At 44.3% G+C, this 16,380-nt stretch overlaps 1 protein-coding gene across 2 annotated transcripts in view; it reads left to right on the forward strand.

Moving 5' to 3' along the window:
* The window catches only part of MBD2 (methyl-CpG binding domain protein 2), a 170,118-nt gene that overhangs the window by 86,201 nt on the left and 67,537 nt on the right, over positions 1 to 16,380 (forward strand). Inside the window, exons 4-5 of one of the 2 annotated variants that reach the window (XM_033934236.1) lie at positions 3,966 to 4,056; positions 12,477 to 13,550. The exons of the other annotated variant lie outside the window; for it this stretch is intronic. Of the exons in view, the coding sequence (XP_033790127.1) occupies positions 3,966 to 4,056; positions 12,477 to 13,414 (1,029 nt within the window). The 3' untranslated portion in view covers positions 13,415 to 13,550. Of the gene's footprint in view, positions 1 to 3,965; positions 4,057 to 12,476; positions 13,551 to 16,380 lie in introns of those variants that run through there. 2 annotated transcript variants of the gene reach the window in all.

The raw sequence follows: 16,380 nt of genomic DNA on the forward strand, positions 1-16,380 counted from the left end.
ACATTACACAACAGACCCACGTAGGCTGTCCTCCGGAACTTGCCTTAGAACGAATTCCAAAAAGAAAGTGCTATAGAAATACTTCCACAGTGTGCTTATTTCTCACCAGCAGCTCGGAGCAAGGTTTTGGTGTTTTATGCCCTCTATAATCCCATGCTGTTTCCTGTGCTAGCAAATCTTTTTCCACTGCTGTTCAACTACAGATTGTAAGAGTAATAAATTGTATCTCTATCTTAACCTCTACAGCCACTATACTTAATATCCAACAGATGTTACACCTCAGTGGATAAACTCAGAGTACACAATTTCCATTCAGAATTGTAACAAGGCAGCCTGGTCACTGGACTTAGATAAAAAGGTCAAATGTTTCCTGTGCTCTCATTATCTGAGGCACCCCCCATTTGTCACCACTGGGAATTCAACTGTAACTCTCAGGGCTGGATTAATCAATAGGCCCAGTAGGCATGTGCCTAGGGCCCGAAATGGTCAGGGGGGCCCGATGAAGGAGGGCATCAACATTGTTTTTTTTCAAATGGCAATGGGCCCCTCCAGCATCGATCGGTAACACGCCCCCCTCCCCCCACCCCCCCCTCCCATCGACGGAAAGTAAGACAATCAAGCAATGTGGGTAAGAAAGGCAACGGGAACTGTAATTTTGCAAGCAGTGCTGCTTGCCCAACGCTTCCCTCTGACCCAGCATCCTGTTTCCATCTGGGCTCGTCAGAGGGAAACTTTGGGCAAGCAGCACCGCTTGCAAAATTACAGTTCCCGTTGCCTTTCTTACCCGCATTGCTTGCTTGTCATACTTTCTGTTGATGGGGGTGGGGGGCGCATTGCCGATCATGGGAGGAGGGCCCGCGTTGCTGATCGGTTGGGGGGGCTCCCGTTGCCTACCTCGATCAACACTCTGCATGCTTCATCAGGAGTCTTAACCTACTAGTTAGTTCAGTCTCTTCCCACCCCTTCATTCATTTTCTGTGTTGTAGCATCAGGAACTGGACAACATTGATAGGTCCCAACTAGCAATACTTGTTCAGCACAGTCTCATTAATGGTTGAAGTTTTAATGGAACTTTATGAGCTAACAGGAGTATAAATTTAGCATTACTAGCATTTAAAATGGCTAACAGAGAAGAAACGTGTTGAACATATGTTAAATAGTATAGAACAATGCTGGATATTTTGACTAACTACTTTAGCTATTAATTGCACTATGATTAATTTGTGCTTAATAAAGCCCATGTTGCCGATCAATGCTTGGTGGGGGGGGGGGAGGGGCGTAGTCATTCTAAAAAAAAAAATAAATAAATTGGAGTGAGATGGGCCTGGGGTGGAGGGAGAGAGAGAAGGGGGTAAGGCAGAGCAGGGCAGATGATGAATGTGGGAAGAAAGGGGCAGGGCAGGACAGATGATGGAAGTGGAGAGAAGGGAGACTGAAGGGAGCAGAGCAGATGATGGAAGTAGGGAGAACTTGTGCCCAGCCCTCACCTCCTCACTACTGCTACTGCTTTCCCACATCTGATGGGGGGGAAGAAGATAGTTAATGAGATAGTGGAGGGGTGAATGAAAGGGGTGGCAAGCTGTGAGTAGACACAGTGAAAAGAGGGAAACTGAGGGCTGAATAGTAAAAAAGAATTTAATTTAGACAGGCAGAAAATAGAGAAGGAAGACCAGAGAAGAAAAGGAAAGGGAAGAGAGAGGAGAGAGATGTCAAAGAACGGGGAAGGACACAGAGATATCAGATCTGAGTGAAGGAAATGAGAAGAGAGATGCTAAAAACCACAGGGGGGGGGAAGGAGAGATGGAAGGAGAGAGATGCCAGACTATGAGAGGAACAGAGGGAAGGTGATGGAAACCAGACCAAGGGGGGGGAGGGGGCAGGAGCAGAGATGACACAGGGAGACAGACATTTTCTGGAAGGGGCAGACAGTGGATGGAAGGAAGAGAATGATGAGAAGATGAGGAAAGCAGAATCCAGACAACAAAAGTAGAAAAAAAATTCTATTTCTTTTATTTATTTATTTTTGCTTTAGGATAAGGTATTATTGTAGCTGTGTTGATAATCATTTATTAATAGAAAATGGAAATAAGATGATTCTGTTTATTGAACTAATTTTAATACATTTTTTTACAAATTCAGAGACCATAACTCCTTTCCTCAGGTCAGTACAGGGATTCTGTAACAGCAGTATAGTTTACTGATCTGAAGAAAGAGGTTTTAACCTCTGAAAGCTAAGTAAGAAATGTATTAGTCCAATAAAATGACGGGCACTAAATTTTCTTCCCGCCATGCCCCATGCCTCCTCCCCAAATGCAAAATATAAATTGGTAGGCTTCCCAAAGCCCTGCCAGCTGAAGATCTCTTCCTCTAGGAAGGAAGGGGAGTTTTGTTCAGAGATGTTTGGAGATGTTTGAAGAGAAACTGTACACTGGCACTGGTATGGTAATCTTTGTTTTGAATTATAAAATAAAAGAAATAAAGAAGTAAATACATGGGGGTGGGGTATGATGGGGTAGGGGCGGAGTGTGGTAGGGCGGGGCAGGGGGGCTCAGTGTACTTGTGTGCCTAGGGGCCCTCGATGAATTAATCCTGCACTGTATCTAGTAGAAGTTGTCACCATCTTCCAAGTCTAGAGTCAATGATAATGTGGTTTATTAAGAGCTACCAGGGCAGGATTAATTCGTCGAGGGCCCCTAGGCACACAAGTACACTGGGCCCCCTGCCCCACCCCATCATACCATCTTCCGCCCCACCTAACCATGCCCCGCTCCTCCCCTTCCCCCCCCCCTGCTGAAGCCGCCAGCACTGGGGATGCCTCCGTCTGCATGCCCGCAGCCCAGGACTTTCTCTACGATGTCAGAATTAACATTGGGGGAAGGCTTGTGGGCCGGCCGCTGCACGCGCCATGGCCTGGAGTTGCTCTTTGGCCGGGGGGGTTGGAGCATTACGGCTCTGGGTCAACTTCGGGGGTGGGGGTGGTGCAGCAGGCATATAGACGGAATCAGGGAGGCATCCCCTGCATGGCAGCTTCAGCGGGGGCAGGCAGAGATCCCTGGCGGCAACTGTGGTTTCTGTGGACAGGTCAGCTTCGGGGGAGAGGAAGCGTGCAGGAGGCAGAAAGGAAGAAATATTGGAAAGGTAACCAGAGACTTATGAAATCACCAGACAACAAAGGTACGAAAATTAATTTTATTTTCAATTTAGTGATCAAAATGTGTCAGTTATGTAAATTTATATCTGCTGTCTATATTTTGCTCTATATTTGTCTATTTTTTTATAGTTGTTACTGATTGCATATTTTAAAGTCATCTGCCTTGACCTCTTTTAAAAAAAAAAAAAGCCCAAATATAAATAATTAACATTTTCTGTGCATACATTGTGCTTTGTGTTTTTTTAAATTTTGTGGTTACCATTATGTATTAATAAGATTATATTGTGTGTATATGAAAAATGGATTGAGGAAATTGCATCACAATTAGTAGTAGTATTATTTTGGGGGGTGGGGTCTGGGGCGGAGCTTGAGCAGGGTACTCGGTTGGTATTTGTTAGGCTTGGGGGGAGTACTTGGCTTGAAGAAGTTGAGAAACACTGCATTAGATAGATTGTGAGCCCACCAGGACAGATAAGGACAAATAACCGAGTACTTGAATGTAAACTGCTTAAATCGATTTAAACAGAACAAGTAGGAGGGTTAGGGCGATTCTCAGGCAGGGGTTCTGACATACAGCTTTTGCAGCTGATTGGCCATGTTGAGAACCTCCTATTTCAGTGTTGTCAAGCCAGAGGCTGTTTGGCTAGGTTACTTTGAGAAGCCATCTCTTTGCATTGCATTAAGAAATGCCCTGAAAAAATGATGGATATATGGCACATGATGGGCTCATGAAGGGGTTAGCTGTAAGCTAGTGACATTCTACATGTTTCACTTAGCATGTGTGGTAACATGGTGTCTCTTTTCTGTATATCAGAGGGAAAATTTGAGGAAAAAGGCCAGGGAGCTGAAGCGCAAGCAGCCTAACCCTCTTGCTGAGGCCCTTGTTGAGGTCCAGGCTGCTGGAGGTAAGGGCACAAGTTGTGAGAGACTTACAAATAAACGCTGCCCCCTCCACACCATCTTTCCCAGGCTCCCAGCCATGTTGTTGGGAAGTTTTGCCACAGGGAAAAATGGCACAAAGCAATGGCCAGCTGACATCAGCAACTTTGGATACAAACCTAGCATCTGTCCCTTTATGATGTGAATGTTGCATTGCTCTCAGGGGTCTTTTTCCTGGTTCTCCTGTCTTATGCTCACTGGAGAAATTTACAACTAAGTAATCACCAAGAATAATGTGATACAAATAAAACTATCAAATTCCTGATTGTCAAACACTTATATATAGTGTATATCCTTCATAAGTGCTCAGAAATAAGTGTTAAAGAGACCAGAGTCTCCTGTCCTTTGGCCATTTGTCTTCCATGTCCCTCTACCCTTCTCCTTTCCCCTGAATTCTATCCCTCCTGTCCAGTATCAGTCTTCTGTGTTCCTGTGCTTATTCTCTTCTTCCCCACCACTTCATATTCACCTAATGCCCTTTCAGCCTCATCAGCATCCTCTACATTGGCCATTTATTCTAATTGTTCCTTTCCCATGCACCACGATGGATGGCCTTTTCTTCTTGTTGCTGTCCTCCTTCCATGTTGTATATCTCACATAGGTATCCCTATTTCAGTATGTCCAGCATAGCTCTCCACATTCCTCTCCTTTCATATGTGTGCAGTTGTGGGCCTTGGCAGCCATGGCCATGTGTTGCACCCATCTTCAGCATCTTGTTAGTGTCTCCATTCACATCTTCACATTTCCCTCCCCCCTTTTCCAGCACTTCTAACTGTTCTTCCCCCTATGCTCCCTGCTCTGGCATGTCTGTCTCTGTCACTCTGTTGACTCCAAATCTACCAGTCTCTCTATTCCATGTGCCTAACACCAAAACAGGTCTCGTGTCTTTCCCTTCTCTTCCCAGCCCACCTTTGCTCCTGGTCTCTCCCCTGTCAACCCCTTCTCTGCTTGTGCTACACTTTATTTTCATTCTGTGTACCCCCCTAGTCTACCATCTGTGCCCTCTTCTCAATTAGCCTTTGATGCCCAGCCTATCCTGTAGTCCTCCTCAAACACCTTGGTCTGTCCCTTGACTCCCAGCTCCACCGTCTGTCCTCCCACCTTGCTCAGGCCCTTTGCCCTCATCGCCCTCTATTCAGTCAAAGCACACCAGCTTCAGTCACCGCAGCTCACTCTTAGCATATACCATATTGAAAGCAGTTTCTCTCTGCCCACCAGAGCCTTTCCACCACTGAATGCCTCCCCCTCCCCCTACAGGATACTGCATCAAAGAGGCAGACTACATCAGGGGGAATGCTGGGACAGCCACAAAGAAAGATAGGTTACTTTCAGTGCTCTGTCTGCTGCCAGCTTCTTGTAGTGGGTAGTGTACCAGCATTTAAATACCTTGTAATTGGGCCGAGCGGTCATCCCCATCACTCATCCATCCCCAGACACCTCTGGTCTTCCTTCTTCTTATTACCAGGCACTGTTAAAACAAGATCAACACTCACACACTGTTAAAACAAATGACCAGGTCCCTCCAGACACTTCCTGGTCACCACTGGGTCCTCCCCAACCCTTCCTGGACTTTTAGGTCTTTTCATCACTCCTGGTACCATTTATCAGTCTCGCTGGGCCCTCCGCCAGTCACTTGCCAGTCACTGTCAGTTCCAGGGTCTCTTGCTTTTCATCAGGTCCTCTCCAACCCTTATTGGCCCTCCGGATCTTCGGGCACCTTCCAGTACCATTATTGGCCTCTGCCAGTTGCCACTGGCCTCGCCAGTCCTTCCGCCAGTCACTCACCAGTCACCTTTGGCCAGTGCTCTCTGGGTCTATAGTCTGCTTCCTTCTGGGTCTTCTGGCAACTCCCAGTATCATTACTGGTCATTTGCCAGTCCCCATAAGCCTAGGACCTCAAACTCATCTAGCAACTTATGGGGCCACCACCAGTCCCTCTGCTCCCCAACCTTTTGGGTTCTCATCAGTCCTGGACACTCTTCACTGGTCCCACTGCTGGTTGTCAAGCTTGAATACGCTCCGGTCACTCCAAGCTCTACCAGGCCCTTTGGCTACTCCTCCTCCCAGTCAGACTCCCTGAGGACTCGCCCAGTTGTTCAGTCTCTCTCCATGAGGATTCTCCTAGTCAATCACACATTCTCTCCAAGTTGGACCGGACTATAGGCTTATTGAGGATTAGGCTGAAGCCTGGCTCCCGAAGGATCGCTTACTTTTTCCAGCTCTCTGTGCTGGATTGTTCTTTTCAGAACCATACTTCACTCAGGGTGAGTGGACAGCTCCCAGGGGCCTTTGCAGGATCTTATGCAGATTAGCTCCTATCTGCTGCTAAGGCTTCCCCCTGCTGGCTTCTGATAGGAACTTCACCCTGTCACGTACCTACATGGCATAAATGCACATGAGGCGATCTCTTTCTTTTGAAAGGAAGCTTCGGAATGAGAGGACATAGGATGAAGTTAAAAAATGATAGGCTCAGGAGTAATCTAAGAAAATATTTTTTTACAGAAAGGATGGTAGATTAGTGGAATAGGCTCCTGGTACAGGTGGTGGAGACAAACACTGTGTCTGAATTTAAGAAAGCGTGGGACAGGTACATGGGATCTCTTAGGGAGAGGAGGAGATAGTGGATGCTATGGATGGGCAGACTGGATGGGCCATTTGGCCTTTATCTGCCATCATGTTTCTATTACTCTGATGTACAGATGCAGGCTGTGGCTAGGCCCAAGCAGAGCAGATGACGGTAGCAGCCTACTGCAGATGGCCTCTAGCATTTAGAAAATGAAACTATTGAAAACCATTTGCACAATATCAAAAATGGACACTACTTCTATATTCCAACTTTTTAATTAGATTCACTACTTAAATAATTGGATTTAATAGTATAACTGTTGACTTTTAATCACATTACATTAATTAACTTCTAATGGGGACAAGCCTCAGACTTTGGAGAATATGTTTCCCAAAATGGGATTACTTAAAGAGAGAAACACATTGCTCTCTTATCTCCTTATAACATCACCGGCTATTACCCCACCTCCCTACCAATATAGATAAATCAAATGTTTAATTCTCTATTTTAAAAAAAAAATACATTACATTAATTTTGATAAATAAATAATTCTAAACACTATACCTCCTCTTTTATTAATTTGAATCCTTAAAAGCTTATTAAATTTAAGCTACAAAAACTATTTTGGTATGGGATATATATTACTTGAAAAGATCAGCATATCATTTTTGAAACTCAGGACCAACTCATATCAGACCATATATATTCACCTAATCAAATTCAATCAAGATATCTCATCTAAAATTCTTATTCAATTTCATTGCAATTCATTTCCTCTTGTTGTCAATTACAATTTCATCCCATTATTTTCATCAATTCATGTATCTTACATATTTCACTGATTACCATGAAATATTAACAGTGTTACTAATAGTTAAAGTGCATACTATAAAGTGCTCAGTGAAAGTGCTTCAGTGTTATAAATACAATAAATACACTAAAAAAAAAAAATCAAACTTATACTTTCTTTAAAGGACCATATGTTTTGAGACAATCTTGAATTCACTAAATCAGTGACTTTCCTATCAATGTTTTAAACATTTCTTCAATCGTTCATTTGAAAAAAATGTTCATTTGCAAAAATAGAGTTCATTTAAAAATAGTTCATATAAAGAAAAGGAAATTTGTTGTAGCTTATGACATCAATGACATTCCTATCAATGTTTTAAACGTTTCTTCAATCATTCATTTGAAAAAAGTTCATTAGCAAAAAGTGAGTTCATTTAGAAAATAGTTCATATGAAGAGAAGGAAATTCATTGTAGCTTATGACTTCTGACTTTCCATTTAATATAGTCAACTAATGTATTCTTTTACAAGTACGTAGCTCCTTAACTCGAGTAGCCCATTGTCAAATCAGCATCATTGCTTCTAACTGTTATCCAGGCCTTAGTTTTGCGGGGTAAACTCGACACCCCCGCTGCTTCAGGGAAATGGCTGAGCAACGCTTATTCTATCTTCTTTGCCACATTGGACCCAAGCAAACAGACAAATATGGCCACACACCATTTAGAGCCATAACCACATTAACATTATGAACAGCACCACACCCTGGTTGTGCCCTTAGCAATGTTTCCCCCCTCCCCTCACATGAAATGCCAAATGAGTGTATCTGGTATGGAATATCTGATGTGAAGGCTTAAAGCACTATATGGGTGGGAACATGGTGGAAATCTCTTCCAGCACAACTATAAACTATCCTCTCTTATGAGACTTCTGTAAAGGCCTGAAGACCCATTTGTTACTGAGATCTCATTCACTTGAAAAGAACATAAGAATTGCTGCTGCTGGGTCAGACCAGTGGTCCATCATGCCCAGCAGTCCGCTCATGCAATGACCTTCTGGTCATAGACCAGCACCCTAACCGAGACTAGCCCTACCAGCACCCGTTCTTGTTCAGCAGGAACTTGTCTAACTTTGTCTTGAATCCCTGGAGGGTGTTTTCCCCTATAACAGCCTCCGGAAGAGCGTTCCAGCTTTCTACCACTCTCTGGGTGAAGAAGAACTTCCTTATGTTTGTACGGAACCCTACCTTGAGAGAGGGAACAGATCTATATGTTTATGTTTGGATTGGTATTATATAGGATAGTAAATCCTTGTGATTGAACTCCTATTGGGGTATATTAGATATTCTGAAATATTTTGATAATGTCATATAAAAAAGGAGCTTATACTACTGGATTGTATTAAGGTATCTTAAACACTGGCCATCATGGTATAATAGAGAAGGTTGGAAAGGGATATGCAGTAGGAAGAGTCTATGGGCCCAAATACAGTTGCCTAGGTAACAGTTTCTCAACTTCTTCAAGCCAAGTACCCCCTAAGTCTAATAAACATCAACCAAGTACCCCCCTCCGCCCAAACTCTGCCCCAGACCTGCCTAGGCTCTGCCCCAGATCCACCCAGGCTCTGTTCCTGACCCCCACCCCATAATAATAATATTAATTATAATGCAATGTCTTCCATCAATTTTTCATATGTTTATGTTTGTATATTAAAATCTTTATATACCGCATATACAGCTAAAAAGGATCAAAGCGATTTACAATATAATTCAATCAAAATTATGAAAAGAACATCATTTAACTAGAAAAGAAAAGAAGAAAAGAAATAACATTTCTAATACATAATATCCTATAACAGGGGTAGGAAATTCCGGTCCTCGAGAGCCGTATTCCAGTTGGGTTTTCAGGATTTCCCCAATGAATATGCATTGAAAGCAGTGCATGCAAATAGATCTCATGCATATTCATTGGGGAAATCCTGAAAACCTGACTGGAATATGGCTCTCAAGGACCGGAGTTCCCTACCCCTGTCCTATAACATCCAAATTAATAAAATTAAATTAAAAATTTGTTAATACAAATTAAAAATTATAAAAATATATAAATGCAGACTGCAGTCCCAAATACATATCCTGTCAATTTAACAAGGCCAGTTGAAAAAATATGCCTTTAAATGCCTTTTGAAATTTTGAAAAGATTCTTCCTTTCTCAATTCTACAGGCAAGCTGTTCCATAATGTACATACAATATAATCTTAATACATAATGGCAACCACAAAATTAAATAAACATAAAGCACACTGTACACAGAGAAAATGATAATTATCATGTATATTAGTTGTTTTTTGTTTCAAAGAGGTCAAGGCAGATTACTTTAAAATATGCAATGTCATCTCAGTAACAACTATAGAAAAATAGACAAATATAGTGTAAAATATAAACAGCAGATTTAAATTCTCAAAACTGACACATTTCAATCACTAAATTGAAAATAAAATCATTTTTCTTACCTTTGCTGTCTGGTGATTTCATGAGTCTCTGGTTGCACTTCCTTCTGACTTTGCATCCAATATTTCTTTCTGCCTCCTGGATACTTCCTCTCCTCCAGACCTCGTTCCATTCATCCTCTCTTTTCCGCCCCCATTGGCAACATATCTTCCTCTCTCTCTCATTCTCTCTCCTGCTGCAAAGGGAGTAGGGACAGAGAGAGAGAGAGAGATGTCCAGGGTTCATCTCTCTCACTCCCTCTACTGCCACATCCAACATTTCTCCCTCTTTTCCACGTGTCCAAGATCTCTTTCTCTCTGCCTCTTGCATGCTTCCTCTCCTCCAATCCTCATTCCCTCACCCTACCAACATCTCTCTCCTCCATGAGTTCAACTTTTTACTCTCTGCCCTCTCCCCCTTCCCCTGAGTGTGGAATTTCTCCTTCCCTCCCCATCCATCTCTCACTATCTCTCTCTCCATGAGTCCAACACTTTCTGCCTCCTGCATACTTCTCTCCTCTGGACCTCATTTCCTTCCCCAATCAACATCTCTCTCTGTCTCTCCATGAGTCCAACTTTTCTTCCTCTCTCTTCCACCCTTACTGGCAACAAGTCTTCCTCTCTCTCTCATCCCCTGGATCATGTATAGCATTTTTCAACACTGCCCACCAGCCCCATTCCCATTTCTCCTTCTATCACCCCTCTCCAGCACAATGCCACATCTCTCCCTCCATCACTATGTCTAATATTCCTCCCCCTTGCAATTCTCTTCAATCTGTCCCTCTATTCCCTCTCTACCACCATATCCAACATTTCTCACTCTTATCCTTCTCTCCCCATGCATCTCCTTCTCCTCTCTCTATGACCAATTTTCCTTTCTTTCTTTCTCCATGTGCCTCCATCTTTCCCTCTCACTCACACAATCATACCCAACAATTCTCCCTTTCTATTCCTTCCCCTCCTATGTCCCAAGTTAGTGCCCCCTTCCTCCCTCTCTTCTGTGACCCATGTTCATGCCCCCTTCCTTCCATCTGTGCATATTTCGTGCCCCCTCCCCTTCACATAAGTAGGTGCCCTTTCCTCCAGGGATCCCGCCTTCCTGCCCACCCCGTGCCGCAGCCAGGGATCCTTCCCTCCCTTTATGTCATTAACCCCCCCCCCCCCCGAAGCTGACCCAGTTTTTGTTCAAGCTGCACTCGCTCCTTCTGTCTGCAACGGGGACAGCGCAAGCAGCAATTCACACATTGCATGTGGATGACCCAGAAGCCTTCCCTCCGACGTCAACTCTGACATCAGAGAGAAAGTTTCTGAGTCAGCTACTTATATGCAGCATGTGAATCGCTACATGTGCCGTCCATGCAAGCAGTGCTGCTGAAGACCGAAGGAGTGAGTGCGGCTCGAAGAAGGTGATAACTGTGTCTGCTTCAGGGGCGGGGGGGGGGGTGGGCAGGCGCACAGGCAGAGATTGTGGGAAGCGACTTCAGTGGTGGGATGGCAGGAATGCGTGATCTCCTGCGACAGTGGCCGTCTCTACGGATGGGTGGAAAACCCCCAAGAATACGTATACCACGTGTTGAGAAACACTGGCCTAGGATGTCTCTTTCAAAGCTCCTCCAGGTGACAAACTACTGTTGTATACCTCTGTGGGCCGCTGTGAGCTGACTGGCAACCTCTATTTACTTTCCAGAGCTGTCTCTATCACAGCAGCATCCCTTCAGAAACAATATCCTAGTTATCAGTATGAATTTCATGCTCTCATTATAGTTGCTACAGGCCCCCACAGGTGTCATTGGCTGCATGCAGACACCTACAGGGTTCTTCAACTACTAATTTACCTAGAAACATGATGACAGATAAAGGCCAAATGGCGTATCTAGTCTGCCCATCTGCAGTAACCATTATCTCTTTCTCTTTCCAAGAGATCCCATGTGCCTATCCCAGGCCCTTTTGAATTCAGAATGGAGCTACATTGTGGTCACTGACCAAATAGAGGGTGGGGGAACAACAGCCTTCAAGCTTCACATTTACTGTGTGCATCTGTCCCTACAGCGTCACTGTGCAACCCTCCACAGTGGCTCTGACACTGTAGGTGTAGTTTCTATTATGACACCATGCGATTTATAGTGAGAACTAGGTCTGGCGTCCTAAGGTGAGCTGTTCTGATAGATGCACCGCTTAGAAGCTAGATTAAGCGGTATATCAAACTTTTTAATAAACTTGGAAACTCTGGGATGCAAATTAAGGTAGTGGCCTAAATATAGTATGATTTCGTTTGCATTCTGTGCACCACTCTAAAATCATTAGGAAGTGTGTTATGTCCAAATACGTAAACTGTTAAACTAAACTATTAAATAGTACCCCTCCCCTTGCACACTGACTAATCATTAATGACATGCATGCACAGGGGGTCTCTTATCAAGCAATGCGTCAACCAAACGTTTGGCAACTGGGTCTGTAGCAGCAGCACTACAAGAAGCAATGATGATGTCTTCCTTGTGTGAAATACACATTTTAATACTGGTCTCTTACCTTTTGTGTTGTGTACTTACAGGGCACAGGGTGGCACCTCAGCAAGGAGGGGTGGAAGAGGAGGAGGAGGAAGGGTGGGCAGCAGCAGGCACCTCCACTGGCAGCATTGCTACCAGCAGCGCTATACCAGCCCCTACTACTACTGCAAGCACTGCAGCTCTAGAGGTGGCAGCTGCCATGACCAGTGCTACAGCAGCACCCACCACCATCAGCAGCAAGGCAGCTGCAGCAGCAGCAGCAGCAGCAATAATAATATCTGCCCCTCCCGCAACCCCCCATGTACAGGCTCTACACCATTCCCCTTCTATCAGTCCCATATCCACTTCTGAATCCACCCCTCGGCAAACCACCCCTACCCACCTCCATCCACTCTGCCCCCTCCTACTCGAGCAGCACCCCCATGTGGTGGAGCTCTCTGACCCCCCACATCACCCCATCCATCGACACCATCCCTCTTCAGGGCCAGCCCAAGGCACAGCCCCACCATGGGAGGGCCCTGTAGATGACACAGCTGCTTTGATCAAGGAGATAGAGATGATGAGGGAGGCCATAGATGGCCGATTTATGTCCCTGGAGGGCCAGATGGTGGCCACGCAGGGGCACGTGGCTGCCCTGGATGGGTTTGTGACCTCTGTAGAGAGGCATTTGGCCTCCATAGATGGTCACATGTCTGCCCTGAATAAGCGCGTATTCTGCATGGAAGGGCCTGTGTCTGCCATTGAGGCCCGTGTGGCCTGTATGGAGGGGCACATGTCTTCCATTGAGGCCCGTATGGCCTCTGTGGAAAGGCACTTGTCTACCATGGAGGGGCACATGGGGGCCCTGGATGGCCGCATGGGTGCCATAGAGGGTGCCCTCTACCACATCCACCACACTGTAGGGCAAATGGCTGCAGATCTGGCAAACTGTGTATCTGCCCTACAGTGTGGTGGTCCCCGTGATGGAGGACCCCCTTCATGACCCTCGAGGAAGCATGCTGCACCACCCACCCCCATGACTGGTCCTGCTCTGTGGCAGGGGTTGTTTTATCCCACCATCACCCCTATGTGCCCATCACTCAGCCCTTCCTTGATCCTTTTTACTTCAAGTTTGTATTGCAGTTTGCCTTTTAAAATTTTTTTTACATATGTATAGTTTTTCTTCTTTTATACATATTATTGAAATTATCTTTTATATTTTGTTATTATAATTTTTTATTACAATTTCATATTTCTGATGCAAAGTGTTGTGTTTTGCTTCAATAATACGTGTCCTCCACTATAAGTGAACAAAATTCCAACAATGCATTATGACATTGTGCAGAGAATATGTGAAATAGCGATAGGTTATTCCTCTTTCCCCTACTTCCCTATAGCCTAGACATTGCATAATGACTAGACTTTCAAACCTGCATCTACATCATGATCCCTGCACACACATTGCTATTATTCTCATAATCACTATAGTAGCATCATCTTTCAGCTCTTGCCATCTTATAAATGACTCCATTGTGTCAGAGGCACCTCAAAGCATACACTGACATGCTACAAGAGTGCAGACAGAGTGGCTCCCGTACCCAGAGTGTTAGAGGTGACACAATCTGGAAGAATTGCACATGTAATCTGTTAGGGTTGTACAGTACAGGGTTCATTTAACCATTGTGTATCTGCTTTGAAGGTCATCTAAATCCTGCATACCACCTTGGTCACCTAGCAATGACCGAAGGCTGCAGGGATACATTTTCATTTTCAGACAGCTAGGTTACCTTGTTTGTACACCCACCCAGCCAAGCATAATATATGAGGCCCTTATGCCTTTAGGTGGCTCATGAATATGTAATAATAATAACAGCTTATATACCGCAATACCGTGAAGTTCTATGCGGTTTACAAAAGATTAAGCAAAGGTACAAATTGACTGACTTCAAGAGGGGAAGAAGAAAGAGAAGTAATTAGACAGGAAATTCATTGTTGAGGAGAAAAGTGATCAAAAGGACAGTAGGTCGCTATTGAGAGGAAAGAGATAAGTGGATCAGTTGTCAAGATGTTTTAGGAACAGGTGTGTTTTTAGACGTTTCCTAAATACCTCATAAGTAGAGGGCGAAAGTAATTGTTCTAGGTCTTTACCCCATGATGCTGCTTGGTGCGAGAGAAGGAATTCATGGTGTTTTTTCAGTTTGCAACCTCTCACTGGGGGGGAAACGAAGTTGGAATGTGAACTTCTCTTGTGTCTGTTGGTTGAGAAGGAGAAAAGGTCAGTAATGTATTTGGGGGCAAGTCCGTGTAATGCTTTAAAGCAGAAACAGGCAAATTTGAACTTTACGCGTGCCTTCATCGGCAGCCAGTGTAGCCAATGTAAGAGGTGATAAGCTCAGGAGCAATATAAGGAAATACTGTTTTTACAGAAAGGGTGGTAGATGCATGGAATGGTCTCCTGGTAGAGGTGGTGGAGACAAAGACTGTCTGAATTCCAGGAAGCATGGGGCAGGTATGTGGGATCTCTTAGGGAGAGGAGGAGCTAGTGGATTCTGCAAATAGGCAAACTGGACTGCCCATTTGGCCTTTATCATGTTTCTTTGTTTCCTAAGTAGTTTACAAAAAGCTTTTACCAGGCCATCCGCTGCCTCCTACCATTGAAAAGTTTTTGATGTCTAACCTGGCTGTTGAAAGTGACTCTGGAAATTGATTCTGAGAACTGTCATCCCTCGTAAATTTAAATGACAGACTGGCACCTTATCAAGAAGTCAAGTGTTCATACTGTCGGGCTACAGTACAGTGAACATCTTTCGTGTAGTGATCAATATGTGGTCCCTAGCTAGGTGGTACATTTCACTGAAGCTCCTATGACCCATAAGCTGTAGGTTAAATATCCTGGTGCATGTGAAGAAGGATGCAGCTGAACTATTGGTGGGTACTGTGTAATAGTATGGGGGAATTATTTTGCACATAATTGTGCACCTGATTTGCTCTAGCTTGTTTCTATTTGCTATGTTCAGGAAGCTTGCTGAGACCTCATAGCCTTTCAGCCAGCCTCGACATTGAGTTTTAGGCCTACAGTTTATTGCCGTATTGTAGCATACCTACATGGAAACAGGATGATGTTTTGGTGTGCTGGTTGTTTTGTCCTGTGTGTGCGTCCTCCACCAGCCTTTGGTGTATAAGTACAGAACTGGCATCAGATCATTGCCACAGAGTACCAGCTTCTGGTAGTGTGTCAAAGGAGAATCTTGTACAACACAGGAAGAAATAGAATCTTCAGAAGGAGGTGGCCAGACCCTGCTACACTCTCTTAAATCTGGGTGTATTTGGAAAAAGGGAGTGGGAGTTAGACCTGCCTTTTGAAAATGCCTCCATAGCTGCAGCTTGGCTCAGAGAAAAAAAAAAAATGCACAATGCACATACTACCAATACAGTTAGAAAGCTGTGACACTTACAACAAAGATTCAGAAGCTTGCTGCTGGCCAGAAATGGGTGGACAGGCAGGGAAAAAAAAAACCTGTCTGATTCGATATGTCAAGCTCCATCTCTGGCAGTATTCACATTCAAACTCAAAGCCCTCTTCTTTGAAGATGTTTTCAATTCCATCAACCCACCTTCTAAGCATCAACATCTGTCTTATCATTATCTCTGTAATTCTCCCACCTGAGCACAGTGTATTGATGCACCTTCTTGTCCAGTTTGCCTGTCTTGACTGGATTGTAAGCTCTTTTAAGCAGGGACTGTCTCTTCCATGTTTTGATGTACAGCGCTGCATATGTCCAGTAGCACTATAGAACTATGATTAGTAGTAGTAGGCTTCTCTGCTTTTCTGAGAAGATGGGACTCTCTCACTATGTGTAATTTCAGGAGAAATAAGTAAGTGGTGCACGATAGTTTGCTGTTCCATCTACCTCACTATGGATGTGAGGCCTATTTTTTGGAGTATAACACAGTACTCCCCCGATATTT

The sequence above is a fragment of the Geotrypetes seraphini genome, chromosome 1, assembly GCF_902459505.1.
Source record: "Geotrypetes seraphini chromosome 1, aGeoSer1.1, whole genome shotgun sequence".
In the NCBI taxonomy this organism is placed as follows: domain Eukaryota; kingdom Metazoa; phylum Chordata; class Amphibia; order Gymnophiona; family Dermophiidae; genus Geotrypetes; species Geotrypetes seraphini.